Source organism: Sphaerodactylus townsendi, linkage group LG08 (assembly GCF_021028975.2).
Source record: "Sphaerodactylus townsendi isolate TG3544 linkage group LG08, MPM_Stown_v2.3, whole genome shotgun sequence".
In the NCBI taxonomy this organism is placed as follows: domain Eukaryota; kingdom Metazoa; phylum Chordata; class Lepidosauria; order Squamata; family Sphaerodactylidae; genus Sphaerodactylus; species Sphaerodactylus townsendi.
Window position 1 is genome coordinate 17,269,259 of NC_059432.1, and position 23,090 is coordinate 17,292,348.

General features: G+C 43.3%; 1 protein-coding gene across 1 annotated transcript in view; it reads left to right on the forward strand.

Annotated features, from left to right (window-relative positions):
* GRID1 (glutamate ionotropic receptor delta type subunit 1) overlaps positions 1 to 23,090 on the forward strand; it is a 255,063-nt gene that overhangs the window by 197,520 nt on the left and 34,453 nt on the right. The window contains exon 9 of the mRNA XM_048506863.1: positions 2,065 to 2,260. Within this exon, the coding sequence (XP_048362820.1) occupies positions 2,065 to 2,260 (196 nt within the window). The remainder of the gene's footprint in view (positions 1 to 2,064; positions 2,261 to 23,090) is intronic.

Sequence of the window (23,090 nt, forward strand, 5' to 3'; positions counted from 1 at the left end):
GAATTTGACAAAATCCACAGTCAGCATTTGCATAGAGCTAAAAAGGCCAAGCAGAAAATTCTTTGGTTTGTTTTTAAAATGTTTTTTACTGCACCTTTGCAACTGGTGAAGGATCTGTGAGCAGTGTATTGGAAATTTACAACACAGTATGATAAAAAAACAAAGAAACAAACCAATTCAATTTTTTTTAAAAAAGCCAGCAGATATGAAGACGCAATGTAGAAGGAATTCATGTAAAAACTATCAGTAGTATTTCATTCTCTTGTTTTTGAAAAAAAAAATGAAACAGAATTTTAAGTTTGCATTTACCTAATATATTGCTGTTCCACTTTTCTCTCTAATGGGGACCCACAGTGGGTTCAAAAAATATACTTTTAAACAAATCTAAGTAAAACAGTATATAAAACAAACAAAAGACAAAAAGTACACAAGACATCCTGGAGTGATGGCCACCAGGTTAGTCCATCTGGCCAAGGTCGTGGATTGTGATCCATGGGGTAAGGGTTCTTAGGCTGTAACCCTTCAGCTTGCACTCTTAGCCATGCCCATGCTATAAATACTTGCAGCAACAGAGGGGGAAAATCTTCAGAGGTGTTTCAAGTTGCAGCCTCCTTCCCCCCTACATTGTAGAGAGTGGGAATGCCTTGCTGTCAAAGCTCCCAATCTAAGTCTTCTACGAGTGAAATGTCAAGCAGTTTCAGGCACAGAGAGAAGAAGAGTTGGTTTACATACCCTAGTTTTCTCTACCTCTAAACAGATTCAAATCAGCTAGCAATCACCTTCTCTTCCTTTCCCCACTACAAACACTTTGTGAGGGAGGTGGGACTAAGAGAATCCTGAGAGAACGGTGACTGGCTCAAGGCAGAGGCGTAGCTCCAAGGGGACAGGGGTGCATACGACGCACAGGGCGCGCGCCCCTGTGGGGGTGTGGTGAGGGCGTTCCAGGGCATGGCGGGGGCGGGACAGGGATGGAGGATGCACCGGTACACCGGGCACTTTTCCCCCTTGCTACACCTCTAATTCAAGGTCACCCACTGGGCTTCATGTGCAGGAGTAGGGAAACAAACCAAGTTTTCCCGATTACAGTTTACCACTCTTCATTACTTCACCATGCTGTGTCTGAAGAGACCAGGAGCCTGCAACCATAGATGCAAGGTCCATATAAGCCAGAAAGTTTAATAGAGAGTTGGCAATCTCCGAATCAGAACTGATAGAATCAAAATCACATAATGCTTTTTATTGAGGCCAATAAAATCGTGAGAGCTTTTGAGTTCCACAGAACCATTTTAAGTCCTGATGAGAAAGGTGGACTATAAATTATATAAATAAAAACAACAAAATATCAAAAAAGAGGGAAAAAGCAAAATTTCCAAATTCACATCTTAAGACTGTGATATCACTGTGATATGCCAACCTGTGATGTTGAATATTGTCACATTCATAGGTTGATTGTTTCAGGTGTGATATTACAGCATTTGCATTCTTGGAAGAAGACATAAATGATGAAAAGTCATCTCAATTGAAAGAAAGAAGAGTCCAGCATGTTTAATGTGTCACCCCAAATCCATGTGAGAATCCTGGTTCTTTTTGCAGTCCGAGAGCAAATGGAATCACAGGATCCTCTTTATTGTAACGATGGCTGAAAAGTCTGTGGCTGATTCTGCATGGGCCAAAAACAGCAGTGTGAAAACGGTGTGAAAATGGTGTAAAAGGATTTAAAACCCCGGCTTGTTCCACACATGCAGAATAATGCACTTTTAAACTGCTTTCAGTGCTCTTCGAAGCTGTGCGGAATGACAAAATCCACTTGCAAACAGTTGTGAAAGTGGTTTGAAAACGCATTATTTTGTGTGTGCGGAAGGGGCCCCTGTAAAAGGGTTTATACTGTGTTCACACCGTTTTCACACCGCTGTTTTTGGTCCATGTGGAATCAGCCTGCCATTCAATTTCTCATAATGTGTAGAATGGTTCCGTTTCTCGCTTCAGACAGCAAGAAAAATATTTTCCACAAGATCATCCTGCTGTTCGCAGCCCACTAATATCTTGACTATTCTTGCATTTCAGAACATTTCAGGATCTTTCCAAACAAATGGACATATCTTATGGCACTGTCAAAGATTCTGCAGTGTATGAATACCTTAAAGCCAAGGGGACAAATCCTTTAGAACAAGACAGCACCTTTGCGGAACTGTGGAAGACCATCAGTAAGAATAATGGAGCCGATAACTGTGTGGCAAACCCTTCTGAAGGCATCCGGAAGGTAAGAACAGGCGCATAGTTAGCTGACATGCGGAAGGTTTGTGTTTAATATTTCCATTTGGAGTGGAATAATCTGCTTACTGTTCTGTGCCATTAATAAATAGGTGGATTTTTAACATTCTGAATCATAGCCATGTATAATGCCAGCCCTCCACTTCAAGAAGGCTGGAAATCTAAAGATAATAAAATGGGTCTTTTTTTTTAAAGGGCAGAACTAAGGTTGATGCTTAGGAGACAATCAAAATCATACTGCCTTTGACAAACCCACAGTTGGAGCCCAGATTTCTGGTTGTGAATGGCTATTGTTCTAGTCCATTAGAATTCTCAGTGTGCTCTTGATACATTTTGTGAATGACGGAATCCGACTGTTTTCTTTCATCCAAGTGAGATATTCAGTCCTTGTTCTTTGGTATAGAAAGTCGGTTACTAAGCCAGTAGTTCGAGTTCACCTCTTTATATCTCCTTTTATTTCTCCCTAAGCGTGCCTAGCAAATATATTATTTTTAAAAAACCAATCACAATATATAAATACAGGGATATAGCCACGTGCAGAACCACAAATGAGCAGCAGTTTTGGAAAGGTAGCTTTGTTGGTCTGTAGTAGAAGAGCGAGATTTGAGTCCAGAATCACCTCAGACCAGCAAGATTTTCGAGGGTATAAGCTTTTGAGGGTCTCGGCTCTGCTTTATCCTGGACCAGGATGACTTGGCCACAGTAATCCATGCTCTGGTAACTGCCTGACTGGATTATTGTATTGCGCTATCCATGGGGCTGCCTTTGAGAACAGTCCGGAAGCTCAAGATGGTGCAGAATACAGCAGCTCTTTTGCAGACCAGTGGTTTGCACTGGGTTCACATCACCCCTATTCTGAAGAGTTTGCACTGGCTTCCAATGTACTACTAAGCTCAATTCAAAGCGCTGGTGTTAACCTATAAAGCCCTATACAGCTTTGGTCCTGGGTACCTGAGAGGGTGCATCTGCGCATATATTCCTGCCTGGGCATTGAGATCAGAGGGGGAGGCCCAGAGAGAGGTAAGTGGGAGCAATCCAGAGGACCTTCTCCACATTGATCCCTACTTTGTGGAATGCTCTTCCTCCGGAAGTTTGCTGGCCGCCTTCTCTCTTGCAGTTTTGGTGCCTGGTGAAGACTGTCTTCTTCAAACAGGCATTTGCATGACACTCCCTACCTCCAAGAGCACCACCCGGGATGTCCGTATACCCCTCCTTTTTGCATTTGCATGGGTGGGTTGGATTGGTGTGAGAGATTTTAGATTGCATTCGGGTTTTTAGAATGGGGTTGTATTGTGTTTTTACTGCCAGGATGGCAGGGGCTGATGGGAATTGTAGTCCTTGAACATCTGGAGTGCCACAGGTTGGCCACCCCTGCTCTATACTTTAGACTTATTCATTGATTCATAGACGTATTAAAGAGTCTTGGTAGTCAGACTTTTGACTCAGGACTCACTTCTAAACATGCTGTACCTTTTGAGACCCTTCGCCACAAGAGTAGCAGCCCTTCAAGGTCGGAAGGCATTGAGCGTAGGTGACGCTTGTTTCCTGGCACACCACTGGTGCTTGGGAGTGAGCTGAAGCTCTGGGGTTCCTTCCTCAGGAGGAAGGAGGAAGGAACATGGCAGTTCCACCCACTGTTCTCCCTTGTCCACTACTAGAAAGATAGCGGGGCCCAGCTCCGGACTTTGAGCCTCAAAGCCCATCTTCAAGAGAGTGACAGCTCAACATTCAGTATAGGAAACAACCTGTTGCTTTGATACTGGAGCAGGAAGTGTTTAATCGTTCCTTCCCCTACTTCTTCAACAAAGTGAAATGCCTCTGTCCAGAAACTGCTGTGGACCTGACCTGCATAGTCCTGGCATCAGATCTCAGAAGCTAAGCAGGATTAGCCCAGGCAAGTAGCTGGATGGGAGACCTCCAAGGAACCCCAGGGTCATGGAACGGAAGCAGGCTATGGCAGACGATCTCTGAACATCTCTTGCTTTGAAAAACCTACTGGGTTGCCATAAAGTCAGGTCTGACTCGATCGCCCAAAGAAGAGAAAGGAAAAAAAAAAAACCACTGTGAATTCCATGGGAAAAGTGCAGAAATTATGTATCTTCTTCCCAGGTGACCTTGGGCTAGTCACAGTTCTTCAGAACTCTCTCAGCTCCTCCTACCTCACAAGGTGTCTGTTGTGGGGAGAGGAAGGGAAAGGAGCTTGTAAGCCGCCTTGAGTCTCCTTACAGGAGAGAAAGGTGGGGTATAAATCCAAACTCTTCTTCTTTTCCTCATCAAAGCTACCACATGGGCCTGCTAGATAGCTTTTTAGGAAAGGCCCAGGAGCATTCTAAATCACAGATAGCTCTTTCCTTGTCTTGTTTGGCTCTCAGTAAAAACAGAGAGAAAATTGCAGAGGTCCAGGACTGGACAGAAAGTAAGTAAGAGGATGGAGGATATATCAAAGGTCAACGATAATGTTTTTTCCCCAAAACAATAGCAAATAATCCCATTCATATCATGTCATTTTATTTTCCATCTGTTTATTTTATAACCCAAAGTTTGAATAGATGCCTATCAATAATGTTTTTTTCCTACCTCCTTGGTATTGAATCTCGAAAGTTGCAGACTCTGCGAGTGACAATCCCATTGAAATCAGCGATGCATAGAATTGCCGGATAATGCCTCGGTTTTGTCCCCATAATCTCAGAGGCCTGATTGTCACATTTGTTTCTGATGCGGGGAAGTAACTTCAGTCTGACTTTCACCCCTCATTGCCATGCGATTGTTACTTTCGAATGGGCCCCCAACTTGCTGAGATCTGAGATTTGCCACGTCTTTTGGGACAACAGTTCAAATGAACCTTCCGTAGGAGGTGACTAATCAGACGTCCTGTCCCTATGTGAAGCCACATTCAAAGGAATGTTCTCTGCATGAACATCATTGCCGGGGAAGTGCATATTGTGTGTAGAATTTACTATATCAGACATGAATGTGAAAGCTGAATTGTTGTCCTCAAATGATTTCATGCAATGGTAGATCCACGGAAAAAAACGTTTGCAGTTAGTGTTCTGGCACATTCTCTTGTATCTCTGTGGACATGGTAAGTTATCCATATTGCCTTGAAATACACGCTTGCCTGGAGAGCCAGTGTGGTGTAGTGGTTAGGAGCAGGTGGACACTAGTAATCGGGGGAAGTGGGTTGATTCCCCACTCCTCCACATGAGCAGTGGATTCTAATTGGGTGATCCAGGTGTGTTCCCCTGTTCCTATGTATGAAACCTGCTGGGTGACCTTGGACTAGTCCTCTCAGAAATTTCTAAGCCCCACTTTCCTCACAAGGTGTCTGTTGTGGGGAGAGAAAGAGAAGGATTTCTCTTTGTAAGCCACTTTGAGACTTTGAGACGGATTGAGAAAAGCAGGATATAAATTGAAATTCTTTAAACTCTGGCCGTTTCCGCACGGCCTTGCTAGGGGGTGCGTCGGCGTATACAACGCCGACACACCCCCGCGGGGCCATTCACACGAACGGTTCCGGTAAAGGCAGGGAAGATGGCGCAGCGCTGCGCCGTCGCCTGATCAACGTACCTTCCCTGCGACCTTCTGGCACGTCGCCCAGGCCAGGGGACATGCCCCCCTGCCCTGCATGACCGCTCTGGAGTCGCAGGGCAGGGGGGCGTGTCCCTAGGCCCGGGCAACGCGCTGGAAGGTCGCAGGGAAGGTACATCGATCGGGAAAGGGGGGGATGGCCCCTTCCAGCTGCTGTAAGCCACTGTTTTCCAAAAACTTTGCTCAGGAAGTGAGGTGGGGAAATGGCGGCTTCGCGCTGCTGGGGGGGAGCGAGGGCGGCACAGCTGCGATGCAGCTGCGCCCCCATGCGAACAGCTCCCTAGGGACGGCATTTTTGCCGTCCCTAGGGCGCTGTAAAAGGTCCGTGCGGAAAGGGCCTCTTCTTCAGTGCAAATGGACAATATCCACAATTACCTCTTCTTAGTCCCTCCCCTTCTGCTTCCTGCCTGCTATGAGCCTATGCATGATACTTTCTTTCCCGAGAGAGCATGGGATATTTGTTACCTAATGGAAGCACAAGAGATCTCCAACATTTATCTGTCTGCCATGCTTTTTAATTCCTCAACGAAAAGCAGAGAAACTTCAACAGCCAAATTCCTACTACTCTGCAGCGTTCAGACTTAATGTAAGTCAGAGCAAGAAAATCTCCTAAGGAATACCTGCTGATCAGTGGTGACACTTGTGCTTCATTCACTGATGCGACTATTAAAATTGTGCAGGGAGTTCTGCGATCTGTAAGGTTGGAATTTGATCTATTGTACTCCCAGATTTGCTGCAAATGTTTGACAGGAACAAAGTCACCAGGCACAGTTACCTTGCTCAGCTGTTGCAGTTGAGAGGGAGACAAGCTTTGGATTGGGTTGCCCCAGAGGTCATTGGCAGAGTTCATGTTGAGCTGCTTTGAACTTCCATTGCAACTTTTCTGTAATGTTAGGTTGTTGCACCTTTGCTTCTCACAGGGCCTTTCTCCATGTACCTTCTGCTGCGCGCTACTCGGGCCAACGCAGCCGCCCCGACACTGCCGCTGTCACGCCCCCTCAGCATGCGTAATTCCTGGCGCTGGAGAAAACCGCGCCTTTTCATGACCCCGCACAGAGCACGGGGTTGTGGATAAGCCCGGGCGCGCGCCAGAAATGACGCGCGCAGTGAGTAGCGCACAGTGACGGTGGCAGAAGGTAAGTGGGGAAAGGCCCACAGTTTGGTTGCCAACCTCTGACCTGCTTTCTGTTATCATTTAAATTTTATTTGTTGCTATTTTACTATTTCAACTTTTATTGTTTTACTATTTCTGCTTTTGTGCAATTGTGGTTGGTGTCATGGTGCAATGATACCAGTCCACCCCAAATGAAATAAAATTATGGACGTATACTTCAACGGACATCAGTAAATTGAGGGGTAAGCAGCTCAATGGTCTTAAGGATCAGATACTGAAAGCACGCAAAGATACTTGAGTAATAAGTCTCAATTCAAATGGCAGACATGGAACGAGAGGGTGGGTGTTGTGAAAAAGAAGAAGAGTTTGGATTTTTACCCCACCTTTCTCTCCTGTCAGGAGACTCAAGGCAACTTTTACAAACTCCTTTCTCTTTCTCTCCCCACAACAGACACCTTGTGAGGTAGGTGGGGCTGAGAGAACTGTGACCAGCCCAAGGTCACCCAGCAGGAATGTAGAAGTGCGGAAGCACATCTGGTTCACCAGATAAACAGTGGCATAGAAGGTTAAAAGCTCGTGTATCTAATCTGGAGGAACCGGGTTTGATTCCCAGCTCTGCCACCTGAGCTGTGGAGGCTTATCTGGGGAATTCAGATTGGCCTGTACACTCCCACACATGCCAGCTGGGTGACCTTGGGCTAGTCACAGTTCTTTGGAGCTCTCTCAGCCCCACCCACCTCACAAGGTGTTTGTTGTGAGGGGGGAAGGGCAAGGAGATTGTAAGCCCCTTTGAGTCTCCTGCAGGAGAGAAAAGGGGGATATAAATCCAAACTCCTCCTCCTCCTTCTCTTCTTCTTCTTCTTCTTCTTCTTCTTCTTCTTCTTCTTCTTCTTCTTCTTCTTCTTCTTCTTCTTCTTCTTCTTCTTCTTCTTCTTCTTCTTCTTCTTCTTCTTCTTCTTCTTCTTCTTCTTCTTCTTCTTCTTCTTCTTCTTCTATTGTCTCCCTGCTTGCAGCTGGCTAGCAGATTGTGAGCTGAACCAGCAAGTGAGAACCATGGATGCTCACAGAACAATTGGATGAATGGGAAAAAGGGGAGGGCGGCACTCCAACACACAGCACACTAAAACAGAGCTGGAAGAGAAAGTTGAGTGGCATGAGTGATTATGCGTGTTGTCAAGTCGCAGCTGGTGTCTGGCGACCCCGTAAGCGTTTCGAAGCAAGGGACATTCAGAATGGTTTGCCAGTTGTCTGCCTCTGGGTTGGCTGAGAGGGTTCTGAGCAAACTGTCCCTGGTCCAAGGTCGCCCAGCAGGCTTCATGTGGAGGAGTGGGAAATCAATTCCAGTTCTCCATATTAGAGTTCACTTCTCTTCACCACTACACTGGCTCCCTCAAGTTGAGCTGTAGGAGGTCCTGACCCACCTTTGACGGAGCAGAGTGGACTTGTGATGACAGCTAAGAGCACATTGATAAGGATGCACAAAAAGATGATGCATGCAAAAACTATTGCAACTATAACAAGAAGTATTCAAATGATGTGACTTCTGTATGTAGTACTACAGATGTGTGTTCAGTTCTTAATGGTCGAATCCTCACTTGAAATTTGCACGCAGATTCAAACCTGTTCATTGTGAAACCATGTCCTCTTCATCAGAGTTTCTCCCTCCCCACCACAGCGAGCACACAGCAGACACACCTGGTTGCAGAACTCTTAGCAATCCCCACTACCAGGCGAGCTCGCTTTGCTGGTCTTCCCTGATTGGCTGGCATGCCTTGATGGGGTGGGACCTTTTCCCACTGTGGAAACGTACATTGTAGAGGCATGATCAAAAAACCAATGTGTAAAAGTTTAACGTTTAACTGTGCAAACAGCTAATCGTTACCTGTGTAAACCATGAACGATTCAAAGTTACACGTTTGACAGTTTAATGTTTGCATCCCCTTCTGCTGGCCAATCGCAAAAGCGGAAACGAAACCAAGGAAAGGCTGCGTGCGCATCGCAGCACTGACTGGTTGCCCGAATTCTGTGTCACACTCCGGGGGGGGGGGGATGAGTCAGGGTTTCAACCCTCATCCCTCCCCTCGGATCAGTTCTGAACCGTGTTAATGGGGTCTATGCCACTTGTAACCAGGTTCTGCCGGAACGCAGATTAACGGGGAGAATGAGCGCCAGAAACGGAATCTGCCACACAAGCAATGGGGAGGTCATCCCTCAAACCTGGTTAGTTTGTGTTCTGAAACCTGGCTAAGACGGTAGTGGGGATTTGACCAATGAGTGCTTATACAGTTTCTTCCTCCCATCAAGTAACGTTGTAGCAGTCCTGTTTTCTTTGTTTGTGGATAGTTGGATAAGACCCCAAAGTATTTTATCCCTGGCCAAGCTTATTAGCACACATTTATGCGCTTAGAAAGGTTTTGATGGGTAAGCAGCTAGGCATTTGGCGTGTCCCAAATGTGCTGCGATTTTTTTTCATGTCCTGTGATTGCAGCTGCATTTGAACAGCTGTATCCATCCAACCTTGGCTCTTTCACAATATTAACACACCTAAGGCACTGTTCCCAGACGCGTCCCTCTCACTCCATAATATGATGCTTCCAGCTCGCACTATCATACATGAGCAAATTTCTATTATACTAAGAACTTTGGGTGGAAACTGGGAGGTAGGTGCTTAAGCTGAGCTGCACCACCTATGGCGACCCAGACTGAGATCGGGACATTTAAAAATGGAGTGTGTTTCAGAGTACTTGAAAGAGTCTAGTCGCCTTTCCGTAACCATTAGCTTTCGGGAACACATGAATGTTCACAATGAATGATGTTAGGAGCTGTCTGTCAATTTTGTGTCACAGTATTTCTCAGATAACTTATTTCTGGAATATGTCATGCCTCACTGTGTAATGTTTCTTTAAGGCAGTCTAGAATTCACTTCTTCATGTTCCTGTCTGCCTTCACCACACCCCAATGAACCGAACGTCCAGTAGGGATAAATTAATGTTCTCTTTTCTCCCTCATTTTTTTTCAATTTTTCTGATTCTCTGTTTTTCACAATTGCTTGTGGTAAAGTTATTTCTATAGCTTTTATGTGCAGATTATGCAGTATTTATTTATACATACACACACACAAACACACATACACTGTGCGGCACTTGTATATGTAATGTATAATGCAAATGTACTGATGCACAAATAATGTTGATAAATGCATACATTTTTATGGGGGAAATGCAGGACAAAGGATCAGAAAATGACGCAACAATAAAGAATCCCATATAAATCAGACGCAAACTATAAATGAGAAGCAACAACGAAAGAAGCATTTTGAGGTCACCGCAGCAGGGAAGAAAATTTTTTTAGATCTTCTTTAATACTTGAGATCTTGAGAAACTCTCTTTTCAGAGTTGGTGTGCCTAGCCTCAAAAATCTCCAGATGTCATTCATTTCGAATGTTGCTTTTTGAAAAGTGCAGTAAGAACCTTAGGAGGCCAAGGATTTTTGCTGGTGGAATTGTTTCTGTTTTGCTTCCTGCAAAATCTGGGAGGAGGAAGCCAAAAACCGCTTTGCATTTTGGTTTTGGGTGACATTTCAGTGGCTGATGGTTAGAAAGGAATATGGCTCATTCTAACCGCTGAAAGTCTAGCCTTCCTAATCTAATGATAGCTCCTGTCTGCCAAGTAGTTGGAAAGTGAACAGCATGTGACTCACCTAAGGTCACATCGTTGTAGCACCCCTAAGCCAAAAGCAGTTCTAAATGCATTATCTGCTTGAGAAAGTATGGCGTATATATGTCTTTTTTCGTCATCCAACTATACAACACGTTCTGCATCATGGATTTGATTCAGCTGCCATTGAGGAATTAGAATCCTTGGATTCGTTCACTCGCTATCTTCCTTGCCCATCTTCGGCCGATGGATATTGTTTTAATTAGCAGTGGTCTTTCTGGGTCAGGTACATCAGTGCCAAACTATAAGCTGATTTTCTCATCACTGATTTGGGGGCGGGGGGGGGGGCTACTATAAAAGGAAATGAAAAGTTCATTTTTCTGGCACATTGGATGTCCTTCCGTGCATCTATCGTGTTGAAGTAACATGGATGGAGTGCACATCTGCTTAGGAATTTTGTAAAAAAAAATAGACCTCAAGACTTCCTTAACATGCCACGCACACGCACACATACACACAAACACCAGTCTAACTAGGCAAAAAGAGAGAGAATAAGCATTGGTTTTTATACCCCTTTTTCTCTCCGGCAAGGAGCCCCAAAGTGGCTCACAATTGCCTTCCCTTCTTCTCCCCACAACAGTCATCTTGTGAGGTAGGTGGATCTGAGAGTGTTCTAAAGAACTGTTGACTAGCCCACAATTACCCAACAGGCTTCATGTGGAAGACTAGGGAATCAATCCCCTTTCTCCAGATTAGAGTTTGTCGCTCTTAACCACTCTACCATGCTGGCTCTCATAGGGACAACATGCACATGAAATTAGCCATGCTTGTCTGAATGGACTCATACACATGACTCCCCAAGCCAATCTAACATCTGGGGTAGCCATTGTTTGATAACACAAAACTGGCATTATGTTAAACAACTGTTTAGGGGAGGGCACAGGAAGATGGAATCAAGTCCCCTTAACTCCCCCTTCAATGTTAAATAGCTGAATAGTGCAATTCCAACATGAGCCCAGCCTGCTATGGACATACTTTGCTGAATTGGGACCTCTAAGCTTAAAAAGCAGTGTTGTCCTGTAGACATCACTGTTCCAATCACATTGGATTATGTTGTCAGACACTTGAGCTAACATAATATAAAGACTTGTACCTACTGTGCAAACATCCATTTGTTATAACCACATGTACTTAACATTTTGCTGTAATTTCACATTGGCAAATTGTTCAGAATACTAATTTGGAAAACTTTGGGAATCAGTGTAGAGCTGTGTGGAATGATTCACATTTATATGATAATAATGTTGTCAAATTAAGACTGGTTTTAATTTTTCGGTGTGAATGGCTTTTAAAAATGGTTTTACTTGATCAGTTTTATCAAAGTACTTGTACAGTAACCCAGTTCTGTTCCGGCACCCTGGCTGACCCAGGTTTGCCACTTGATTAAACCTGAGCATAAATCAGGTCTAATATTTAATAACATTGTCACATAAACTGCAGTTCTTAAATTTCAAATGTCATTCTTCACACCTCCCTGAGCTCTTTGAATAAACAGTCAAATTGCTTGTGTCAAAGGCAGTGCCTAGAAATTGTTTTTTTCCCCTGAATGAAACCATTAGTGAATGCAGCGAGTGTTTTTAATCAGTTAAATATTTCCTAAGATGCGGAGATAAAGTCCGGTCAAGTTCAAAACTTTGCCTTCTTTGAAATATTGAATATACTAAGAAAGCTTCTCTCACTGCCAGACTTTTGAGATAATTCCCTGATGCATGTGACAGTGCCTTAGATGCTGTCCTCTCCTATAGCTTCCAAACATTCAAGGTGCAGTAGACTCACCAGACTGTATAAAACTCCATGAAAGCAAAGGGCATGGATCCTACATATGTGTTCCAGTGTATGCACATGTACCAAAGCCACTATTTGAAGGGGAATAAGAAGATTTGGGATTTATACCCCACTTTTCTCAACTATCTGGAGTCTCAAAATGGCTTACAAACTCCTTGTCCCTTCCTCTCCCCACAAAATATACTTTGTGAGGTAGGTGGGGCTGAGAGAGTTCTGAGAGAGCTGTGACTGGCCCATGATCACCCATCAGGATTAACGTGGAGGAGTGGGGAAACAAATCGGGTAAATGAATAGAGGCCAGGGGTGGATCTCAATCTCCTCCTTTTTCCCAATCATGCCTATATTTGGATGGTCATCTGCACAGAAATCTTTTTTCTGCAGTGTCTGAATTCATCCACACATTAAATGATGGGAATCTTTTATAAAATAAACACAAGTTGGCATTACCATCTATATTTCCCCTAAGATTTCCTGCAGCATTCATGTTGTGCTACAATATTTTACCAACTTAACCAATTTCTGATTGTTTTGTTCACCTTCTGGGGAAAGTTACCCAACCTTAGAGCTTCATAATCTATCCTGGCAGGTCAAACAGGGTCTCTCCTTAATGCTTAAAATTTATGATATAGTTCACTAACCATGTTCTCTGCTGAAAATTGGCTATTCATTATTGCTCCTTGTCTGCTGTCTCTTAAAAACGGACACCATTGTAGCAATGTGTGACCACCTGTTTTTATCTCTCATTTGCAGAATATACAAAGTTTCCCTAATAGAGCCATAAAATAGACTTTACAAAATACGTTTCGGAAGCCTATGTAAATTTATATCTAGTGGCAGGTCTTTAGTAGCGGGTGAACTTTTAAATAAATCTTGCAGGTTAAGGAGGATTGTTTTATGTCCTAACATAAGTCATGCAGCATTGCATCTGCCCCGGCTGGCATTTTGTAGATTCGTCCTCCAGGATTATCTGAACAGTATTTATAGAGAGAAAAAGTAACAATTATTCCAAGACGGGTTTTAAGGAAACCATTGGGAGAGTTCATCTGTTGGGAGCTGGATGTAGGAATCAGAGCATTCCATTACTGAAAGATCTGCACTTGCTGCCTCTTTGTTGACACACACACACACAATTGAAAGTGCTGACTCTTACCTTTCCATGGCCAAATGGTGGCTATACGGAGGGTCACTTCCTACTGTTCTGTTCAGCCCACACATTAAGATCTTCTTCCTAAACCGTCTAATCTCTGCTCCATCACCTGCAGAAGTCCCCCCCCCCCAGTGCTCACTTTTGGAATGTCCTCTCCCTGATTGATTGATTGATTGATTGATTGATTGACTGACTGACTGACTGACTGACTGACTGACTGATTGATTGATTGATTGATTGATCACCTTTATTACTGAAATTCAAGATGGAGTACACAGAATAAATACAAACAGCAAGGTGGGCCATCCAATAAAAAATGCAATGGGGTTTGCATTGCAGAAATCTGAAAACAAACAAATCTGAAAAAGAGCTGATGCAAAGCATAAGCATTAATACAACAAATCAAAAATGCAGAAATTACACAGTAATAGCATACTGCAGCAACAGACAATATATACTATATTCTCTCAGAAAAAGATGTTAGTGTGGTCAGTTGAAGTGCAGCAGCTGGGAAAATAGTACACTTCTGCACTAGAATATAGTCACAAACGAATATGAGAATTATCATTCATTTTTATGCGTTGCCTTTGTCAAAACCATTATTTTGTGCATTACTGAACATGGTACTTTGTATAATTAAACTGAATGCAAATTTTTACTTTCAAACTTTCAAATGGATGGGGGAGAACAGGGCTAGGTGGGCACTAGATCCAGGCGGAGCATTCTACAACGAAGAATGTCTGGCATGTTTTGTTCAGTGGTGGAGTAATACACAACCCTACTAACATCTTTTTCCGAGACAGGCTATATACACCGTTGTGCAATCTATAGTTCCTATCCTTGTGAAAATTTTGTTACAGTGTTGCCCTATTATTTATGTAGAAAAGTTCTCCTAAATAATAGAGTTTTACTTAGTGTGTGGAAAGGGTTTTTATTGATAGTTTTAATACTGGACGCCTTTGGGAGGGTTTTTATTGATAGTTTTAATACTGGACGCCAAGTGGTTTATGTGGAAAGCTGTAATTTTATGTTTTAATTTATTAATTTATGTTAATTTTGTTAATTTATGTTAATTTTGTTAATTTATGTTAATTATGTTTATTTATTTATGTTTATTATTTGCTGTTATTACTGTCTATGTAATATTATTTTGCTGTTCACTGCCCAGAGCCCTCAGGGGATGGGGCGGTATATAAATATGATAATGAATGAATGAATGAATGAATGAATGAATGAATGAATGAATGAATGAATGAATGAATGAATGAATGAATGAATGAATGAATGAATGAATGAATGAAGCCAGAGGGATGGGAGCCTTCCGGACCTCTTCTGGCAGGTCATTCCATCAGGTGGGGACCATAGAAGAGAAGACGTGTGTAGAGGCACTTGTTGATTTTGTACATCTAAAGCCCTGCTCGGATGAATATCTCTGTCATGACAGTGGCTTTCCTGGCACCTATGAGGTTGGTTGGCTCCTATTGTATTTCCTGTTGCCATACCGAAACCTTTCCTTTTAGCCAGGCTTTTAATTTTGAAGGGTTCCGTCTTTTTAGTTCCCATCTTTATGACCAGCTCTGTAAATGCTATTTTATGCTTCTAAATGTTATTTTTTAAGGCTTTTTAGTGTTGGTAATTGACTCCTTACTTGTTTATTGCTGGCTGTAATAGTTATAATGTTCATGTTTGTGGTTTTATGATGTTAATCGTGTACTCTTTTACCTTGTAAGTGGCCTCAAACAGGTTTCTGGAGTGGTAGCAATCACGTTTTGTAAATGGAACTAATGTTAACAGCGTAAGTTGTGGGCCACAAAGACCCACTTTCGGGTATCACCTCAGCTACAGACTCACAATGTGCCCTCCAGCAAGGCCATCTGTCATATTCATATCCTCCATTATTCTCTCTTGACAAGGGAGTGTAGCAATGGAGCACTCAGTGCTTTTCTTGGTTTCTCTCTAGATTCCATAATTGGCCCTTGTAAGCTTAAGAACAACTCATGGCCTCCATATTTTGGGCCGAGACAGTAAATTTCCTTCCCCATCATCAAGTGACTTCATTTTAGAAATTACTATTTCAGCCTTAAAAGTCAGGGGGTTGACAGTCTGTGCCTGCCTTTACATTGTCATGTTGCAAAGTTGAAGTTATACAAAAGACGACTCCTTCTCATTTATCTCCTGGTCCCCCCAGCAAAACTACCTGTCTCCCCTTTGCAAATAATACTGTCAGGGCTGTCTCGTCCGCTCCCGTAATCACAGGCTTCTGAAGGTTGCTGCCAACAGATGGCAAACAAGTCTTTGGTCCCAAAGTGATAATTAGAAGTCTACAACATGGGTGGGCGGAAGGTCACTGGGGAGCAAACAGCCACTCTCCAAGCATTCATAGCACTCTCCACTTCTCCCCCAGCGCTGCTCCGATCACTTTCTTCTCCATCCCTTTAAAATGACTTCAGTAGCTTCTATTCTTCTTCATGTGAAGGAGAAGGAAGTCCTCAAACTGACATATGTTTTTTCTGGATGGGAAAATGACAGCACTCTATCCTATTTGCCGCTATTCCTCCTTTATTCAAGGGCATGCCCATATACTGCTGCTCTACACAGGAAAGGGGCATGCTGTTGACTCTTCTTCCCTGTATGATTGCCTCTTTCTGTGAAAACAAAGGGGTAATTGTATATTTCCAGAGGTGGGATCCAGCAGGTTCCCACAGGTTCCCGAGAGTAGGTTACTAATTATTTGTGTGTGCCGAGAGGGGGTTACTAATTGGCGATTTTGCCACCTTAGTTACGCCCCTCCTCTCACCAGTAGCGCGCAGAACTTGAAGCAGTCTAGCAGGAGGTGCACTGGCGTGCGTGGCAGCCTGCACCTGCGTGCATTTGTTTCCTGCCCAAGGACCGGCACAGCGGCTGTGTCTTTGCCACAGCCCCGCCCAGAAATGCCCTGCCCCCGGAATGCCCGGTCACGCCCCCGTCGTGCCCCACCCAGCCCCATTGGCACTACGCCACAGTTTGAATCCCACCACCATGGGAACCTGTTACTAAATTTTTTGGATCCCACCACTGTAATATTTCCCCTCTATATTTCAAGTTACACTGGGGAGGAGGTTGTCTTGGGAGAGAAAAAAAAAGATCGCAGAAAAGGTTTCCTCACCTGAGCACTTCAGATCTACTCTGAAACGCTGTAATTTTTAAGCAAATCTCTTTTTGTGTGACAGGCTCCACCCACCAAACTGCCATCTTGTGACAAGAAGCTCCCAAGACTCTTGGCAAAAAACACCAACAGTAAATAGTTCCCAGAAACTTAAAGTCTGCTCTTTTTTGAGCTAAAGTATGCAAAAGTCGTCAATTTCAGGCAGCTGAGATCAGAAAGTCTTCTCCAAGACTAGTAAATGAAGACAGCAAAAACATATTCTGTTATCTAAAGGCTACGGTTCATTGTATGTAAACACTCTGCTCTGGAGATGTGAATGTTACTGAATTTTTTTTTCATTTCAATGCATTCCTGAAACATTTACCCTAGAGTGGAATGTCTAATTTTTTTTTAGATTTCACTTAAAGCAAAGTCCCACAACAACCTGAGAATGAGTGATATGTCCTTGTGAAATGTTACTAGTTTTGAGGAAACTCTGGTTTCTCTGGTGTTTCACCAGAAGAACGTTCTATATTTTTCAGATTTTGCTTCTGTGGCATATTGGCAGAAGGATAGTTAAGATGCATACATCATGTGATACCTTGTTCTCCCATTTCATGTTGCTGTGTCAAAGGGCCACTGATTCTGTTTTGATTGATGACATATTTTTGGGCTAGTCACAGTTCTCTCAGAACTTTCTCAGTCCCTCCTATCTCACAAGGTGTCTGTTGTGAGAAGGGGAAGGGAAGAGCATTGTAAACCATTTTGAGCCTCCTTAAAGGTTGAGAAAAGTAGGTTATAAAGACCAACTTTTCTGTAAGGATTCAGTATTCCTACCCTGTTTCCCTAATATAAGACATCCCCGAAAAATAAGACATAGTAGAGGTTTTGCTGAAGTGCAAAATATAAGGCATCCCCCAAAAGTAAGACATAGCAAAGTTTTTGTTTGGAAGCATGCCCGACGAACGGAACTCAGAAAAATAAGACATCCCCTGAAAATAAGACATAGCGCATCTTTGGGAGCAAAAATTAATATAAGACTCTGTCTTATATTCGGGGAAACACGGCAACTTTTGCAGCTTAGTATGGAGTGATGCTCGCTTACGTCTGTGTGTTTATTGTATTTATATATGTCTATGTTGGATTGTAACCCATTTGTTTTCTATGTTCTCAATGCCACTCTCATAACTGCAGTGCCATTTGAGTTCCCAAGTGAAGGGAAGATGGAACAGAAATACAAAAATAAGTAAATGCAGGAGAAAGAAGGCAATATAGTAAAAAAAAATCATTGCTGCCTCGCTCTGCGATTCAGATTGGAAATATTTTTAGGATGAAACAGAGAAATTCCTCCTCAGTTGCACACAACTTTTATAGCAGTGCTCGGAACAGCCATACTATTCTTCAGGCATTGGCTTGTAATAGGAATGGAACGTCTCCAGTTGATAATATTTCCCCAAGCACCTATGGTGCAAATAGGAAGCATCCTACAGATATGGGCTATCATTCCTGTCAGCAGATTGCAGACTCCAGAGAGCTGGCGACAGTAGAAACCCTGAAGCAAGAGACAGAGAAAATAGATGAAGTAAACATGTCTGAGGCAACCTGGGGTGTCAGGTGCCATTTGTGAGAGGTTGTGTCTCTATTCTGTCAAACTCAACGGAAGCAGTGCTGTACAGCAAGCATACCAAACTGTGCCTCACAAACAGTATCAGATAGCAGCGGTGTAATGAGGGGGGTATGAAGGTGCTAGAGCCCTAGGCACCACTTGAGTGAGTCACATTGAGGGCTCATTCGGCCGGCCAGCCCTTTCCCTCCACCCCTCAGGAGCAAGAGTGGGAGCATTGTGCTGTCTGCCACACCACTGTAAATTTTTTTCTATGAGAAAAACAGTACCAGATGGCAGTGGCGTAATGAGGGGTGGGGACATGAGGGTGCTGGAGCCCTGGCCCCCACTTGAGTGGGTCATGTGAGGGTGTATTCAGATGTTTTTAATTAGATAAAAACAGCCCAAAGGGCTGTGGAGACTGTGTGACCCTCATCTTTTTAATCTCAGTTCTACGAAAATTGGACATTAAATGTAGATTTTAAAAAACTTGAGGTGAAATCTCTCATTCAAAGGCATATCAGAAGTTAATGCCTGCATTTGGAGTGCCGCTCTTGCCTCTCCCATCTATCTTGACTTCCAGGACCTTACACCCCATGTCTAGTCCTTCAATTCCTCTGCTCCAAATTATTTGAATGGCAAACAGTCCATTGGCTACAGGTGTGATTGTTAGCCAATCTAGATTGTCCATTGCTTTGTCTGGTGTGCCGAAGACCGCGTGGCTTGAGGACAGGGGGCCAAAGTGATGCCAAGTGTCCATGGAGTTGATTGATTGATTGATTATTTATTTATTTATTTATTTATGGGATTTTTATACCGCCCTCCCCTGTGTTCTTTCTTTCCTTTCCCCCTCGTGACATTTAGAAGGGTGAACACGTGGGGAACCAGGTTGGGGTTGCATGTGTGAATGTAGCACACATATGTTTTAAAGTCGGGTGACCTGAGTTCACTTCCCAGTTCCCTCTTCTCAACCGTGCAGTAGAAGGGAAATAGTCTTTGGTTTATGTCTTGGAAGGAACTAATTGCTGTCCACCAGATGGATCCAGGCAACAAGGTTTGAGGAACGCTTGGATTGAAGCAGCTAGGCCTAAATCCTGTGTTTGACTTATGCTCTTACCTGTCTCTACTGGGCCTCCACCCGGTCTCAATGGGTTATTGGCAAAACTGGACCCAGGCTCAGTGGAAAACTGCATTCACAAGAGACACATACTCCAATGGCAATACCTTGTGACATCATAAAACATAAAGAGACCTTTATTAGGCATTACAATTCAAAAGGAACTGAAACGGAGAAATATTACGATTTGAAGAGAAACCTTGTGACATCTTTGTCATCACTGCTCAAAAAAAAGCCACCACCTTGCATTATGTGATCTGCCACCTGCAACTGCTTATTCATATCCGTTACTAGACAACATTTCTAGATTCCAAAAAGTGCAGGAACCAAACTTTTGACCAGGTTGGAAAAAGGCAGGAGTGTCTCAGCTTCTGTAGTCATGTTATCCTGACTGTAAACTTGAAGATCAGTTGTCAGATTTGGAACACAGGGGAGTATTCGCGAGAGGTACTTCCATCCATGCTGAACTTGGTTGGGATTCAAATTCCAGGTGTTTTCACTCTGACATCCTCTTCTGTAGCAGACACACTGGTGTCACTGTGGGGAAGGTCTGGTACACAGGCAGCTTGGCCAGAGAGCAACCAGCCCCTTGGAGATAGGAAACCGATCTTTTTTTATATATACCGTGTTAAACACAGGTAATGTTGGGTTGGATCCTATGAATGTACTTTGCTTGCAAGGTGATTTCCTTTGGTAGAAAGAATCTTCCCCTAATGCAGTCTTGCATCAGGGACAGCTCCTTCCAGCCAAGGAAAGCAAAGACTTCCACTGGCAGAACTGAGCTGCAGGATCCAGCCCTTTAGATTCATTTTTGTACCTTCAGCAAAGCTCCTGAGGGTAATGAATTGTCGAAGGCTTTCACGGCCGGAATCACTGGGGTGCTGTGTGGTTTCCGGGCTGTATGGCCGTGTTCTAGCAGCATTCTCTCCTGACGTTTCGCCTGCATCTGTGGCTGGCATCTTCAGAGGATCTGATGGTAGGAATGGAAAGCAAGTGGAGTATATATACTGTGTGGTCAAAAGGTGAGGCCATCTGAATAGAGTAGCCTGGCATGTGAGTCACAGAGAAGTCTGTAGCATGGGAATAACAATGAAGATAGCAAGGTCAATAGGTGAATGGATCTGAATAGAAGTATCCTGGTCTCTTTGTTTCCTTTGAGTGCTATAGTCTATAGTTGTCCTGTGTTTGTGTGGAGCTGATCAGTCACTGTCTTGATTCTAGAGTTTTTTAACACTGGCAGCCAAATTCTGTTCATTTTCATGGTTTCTTCCTTCCTGTTGAAATTATCCATGTGCTTGTGAATTTCCAATGGCTTCTCTGTATAGTCTGATCGATAATTGGTTGTCAGAGTGGTCCAGAACTCTGTTTTTCAAAATAATATTATTCTGTGTCCAGGTTGGTTTAACAAGTTTGCTGCTATTACTGATTTTTTTCTCTGGCTGAAATAGTCTGCAGTGCCTTTAAATTCTTTAATTGCGTGTCTGGTTAGCGCAAGGCGTTTGGTGGTTCCTATGTAGACTTGTCCACAGCTACATGGTGTGCGGTAGACTTCTGCAGTAGCTAGAGGACCCCTCTTATCCTTTGCTGAACGTAGCATTTGTTGAATTTTCTTAGTGGGTCTGTAGATTGTTTGTAGGTTATGTTTCTTCATCAGTTTTCCTATACGGTCAGTGGTTCCCTTGATGTATGGCCTCTAGAAGATGCCAGCCACAGATGCCAGCCACAGATGCCAGCCACAGAACACGGCCATACAGCCCGGAAACCACACAGCACCCTCCTGAGGGTAGTTTCATGCAGCAGCAGACTTGTTAAATATGCCATTTTTAAGATGACCAGTCTTTCTCGGTTTCCACTTGCTTTCCTTTGGGGCCATCTTATCTGGCATGGTAACATTATTACCTGTGTGAAAATTAGGAGCAACCATTTTTTATTCATTAGGCGCCTCTCCACAAGGCTTGACAGTTTTACTTAATTGTTAAAGGGCAAACACTTGATTGTGTTTTCTTTATGCTCATTCACGTTTATTTCATCTTTTGGGAACACCGTCGAGGAGTTCAGTGTACTGTAATCATTTGTGGGCAGGCATGCTTATGGGAAATTAGTTTAATTGCTTGACTTTCGAAAAGCTGGCAGCTGATAACAGTTAAGCAGTTGGGATGAGCTGTGTCTTACAGCAGCGTGTTGTTATTGCAAATTTATGTTGGTTTTATACTAGTTTAACATCCGTGCCTTGGGAATTCTGATGGCAGTAGTTTGGTGAGTACATGGAGAATTTTGTGTTGGGTATTCCTACCTCACCTCACTATGAAGTCCGACAATAGCCTATGTTCCCCGGAGAGACAGCAAGACCATCACACCACTTTAAGGGGCAAACTCTGCATTACAGTGAACTACATTGGCTGTTGTGCCTCAAGTGGTCCTTCACTCTCCATAACAGTAAAACTACCATCTGTTAAGATGTCATAGCTAGAGTTACCACCTCCAGATGCAATCTGGAGATCTCCCAGAATTACAGTGATAAAATCCCCTGGAGAAAACCGCTGCTCTGAAGGGTGGATTCTATGGCATTATACCCCGTTGAGGCCTCTCCCCTCTCAAGCCCCACCCTGCTGAAGACTCCACCCACAAATATCCAGGAATTTTCCATTCCAGAGTTGGCCAACCCAGTCACGATATTCCCTCCCTCTCCAATTAACATCCAGTGATGTCATCCAAGGAAATGTGGAGCATGAGCACAATGTAAAGTAAATTATTTGAGATAGTGTGGAGGGTAATATAAACTTGGTCTATAGCAGTGGTGGCGAACCTATGGCACTCCAGATGTTCATGGACTACAATTCCCATCAGCCTCTGCCAGCATGGCCAATTGTAGTATGGAGGTGGTAACTCTAGCTATGACATCTTAACAGATGGGGCAGGGGCTGATGGGAATTGTAGTCCATGAACATCTGGAGTACCATAGGTTCGCCACCATGAGTCTATAGTAACTGCTATCAGCAATGACATCTAAACTAGCATAACATCTAATATGGTTCTCAATCTGTGGTATTCATATAAAATGCCAGATAGTATAATAGTTAAAATGCTGGATGAGGTTTTGAAAAGCCCGGGTTCAAATTCTTTCAATGCTTTAAAGCTAATTGGGTGATTTGGGGTCATCCGTTCCCTCTCAGCCAAACCTACCTGTTAGAGTTGTTGTGAGGGTAAAATGGAAGTGGGATGCCTATCACCCTGAAATCATTAGAAGAAGGGCAGGCTAAGAATGTATTGAATAAAATGAGAAATAAATCCCCAAAGAAAAATGAATCTCATGTACCTTCAGTGATCTGCTGTTTAATACAAACATAAAGAATTCTAGGTCCTCCTAACGTGAACAAAAAAATTCCAACGCTGTGACCTTTTTAAAAAAGGGTCTTGGAAGCCTGTATTTATGATTTCTCATTTCTTTGCATTTGTTTCCCCAGTCCATCTGTTCCACTATGCTTTGTACCTTCACTGGAGACTGAAAAAGATATTACTTAAATGCATTAGGAAGTCAATTATTACTTTAACCAAGCAGAGTGATCATTTTTCCCCCTGAATTCCCATCCAGAGACATTTCTTACATCTTATGTTAACAAAAATG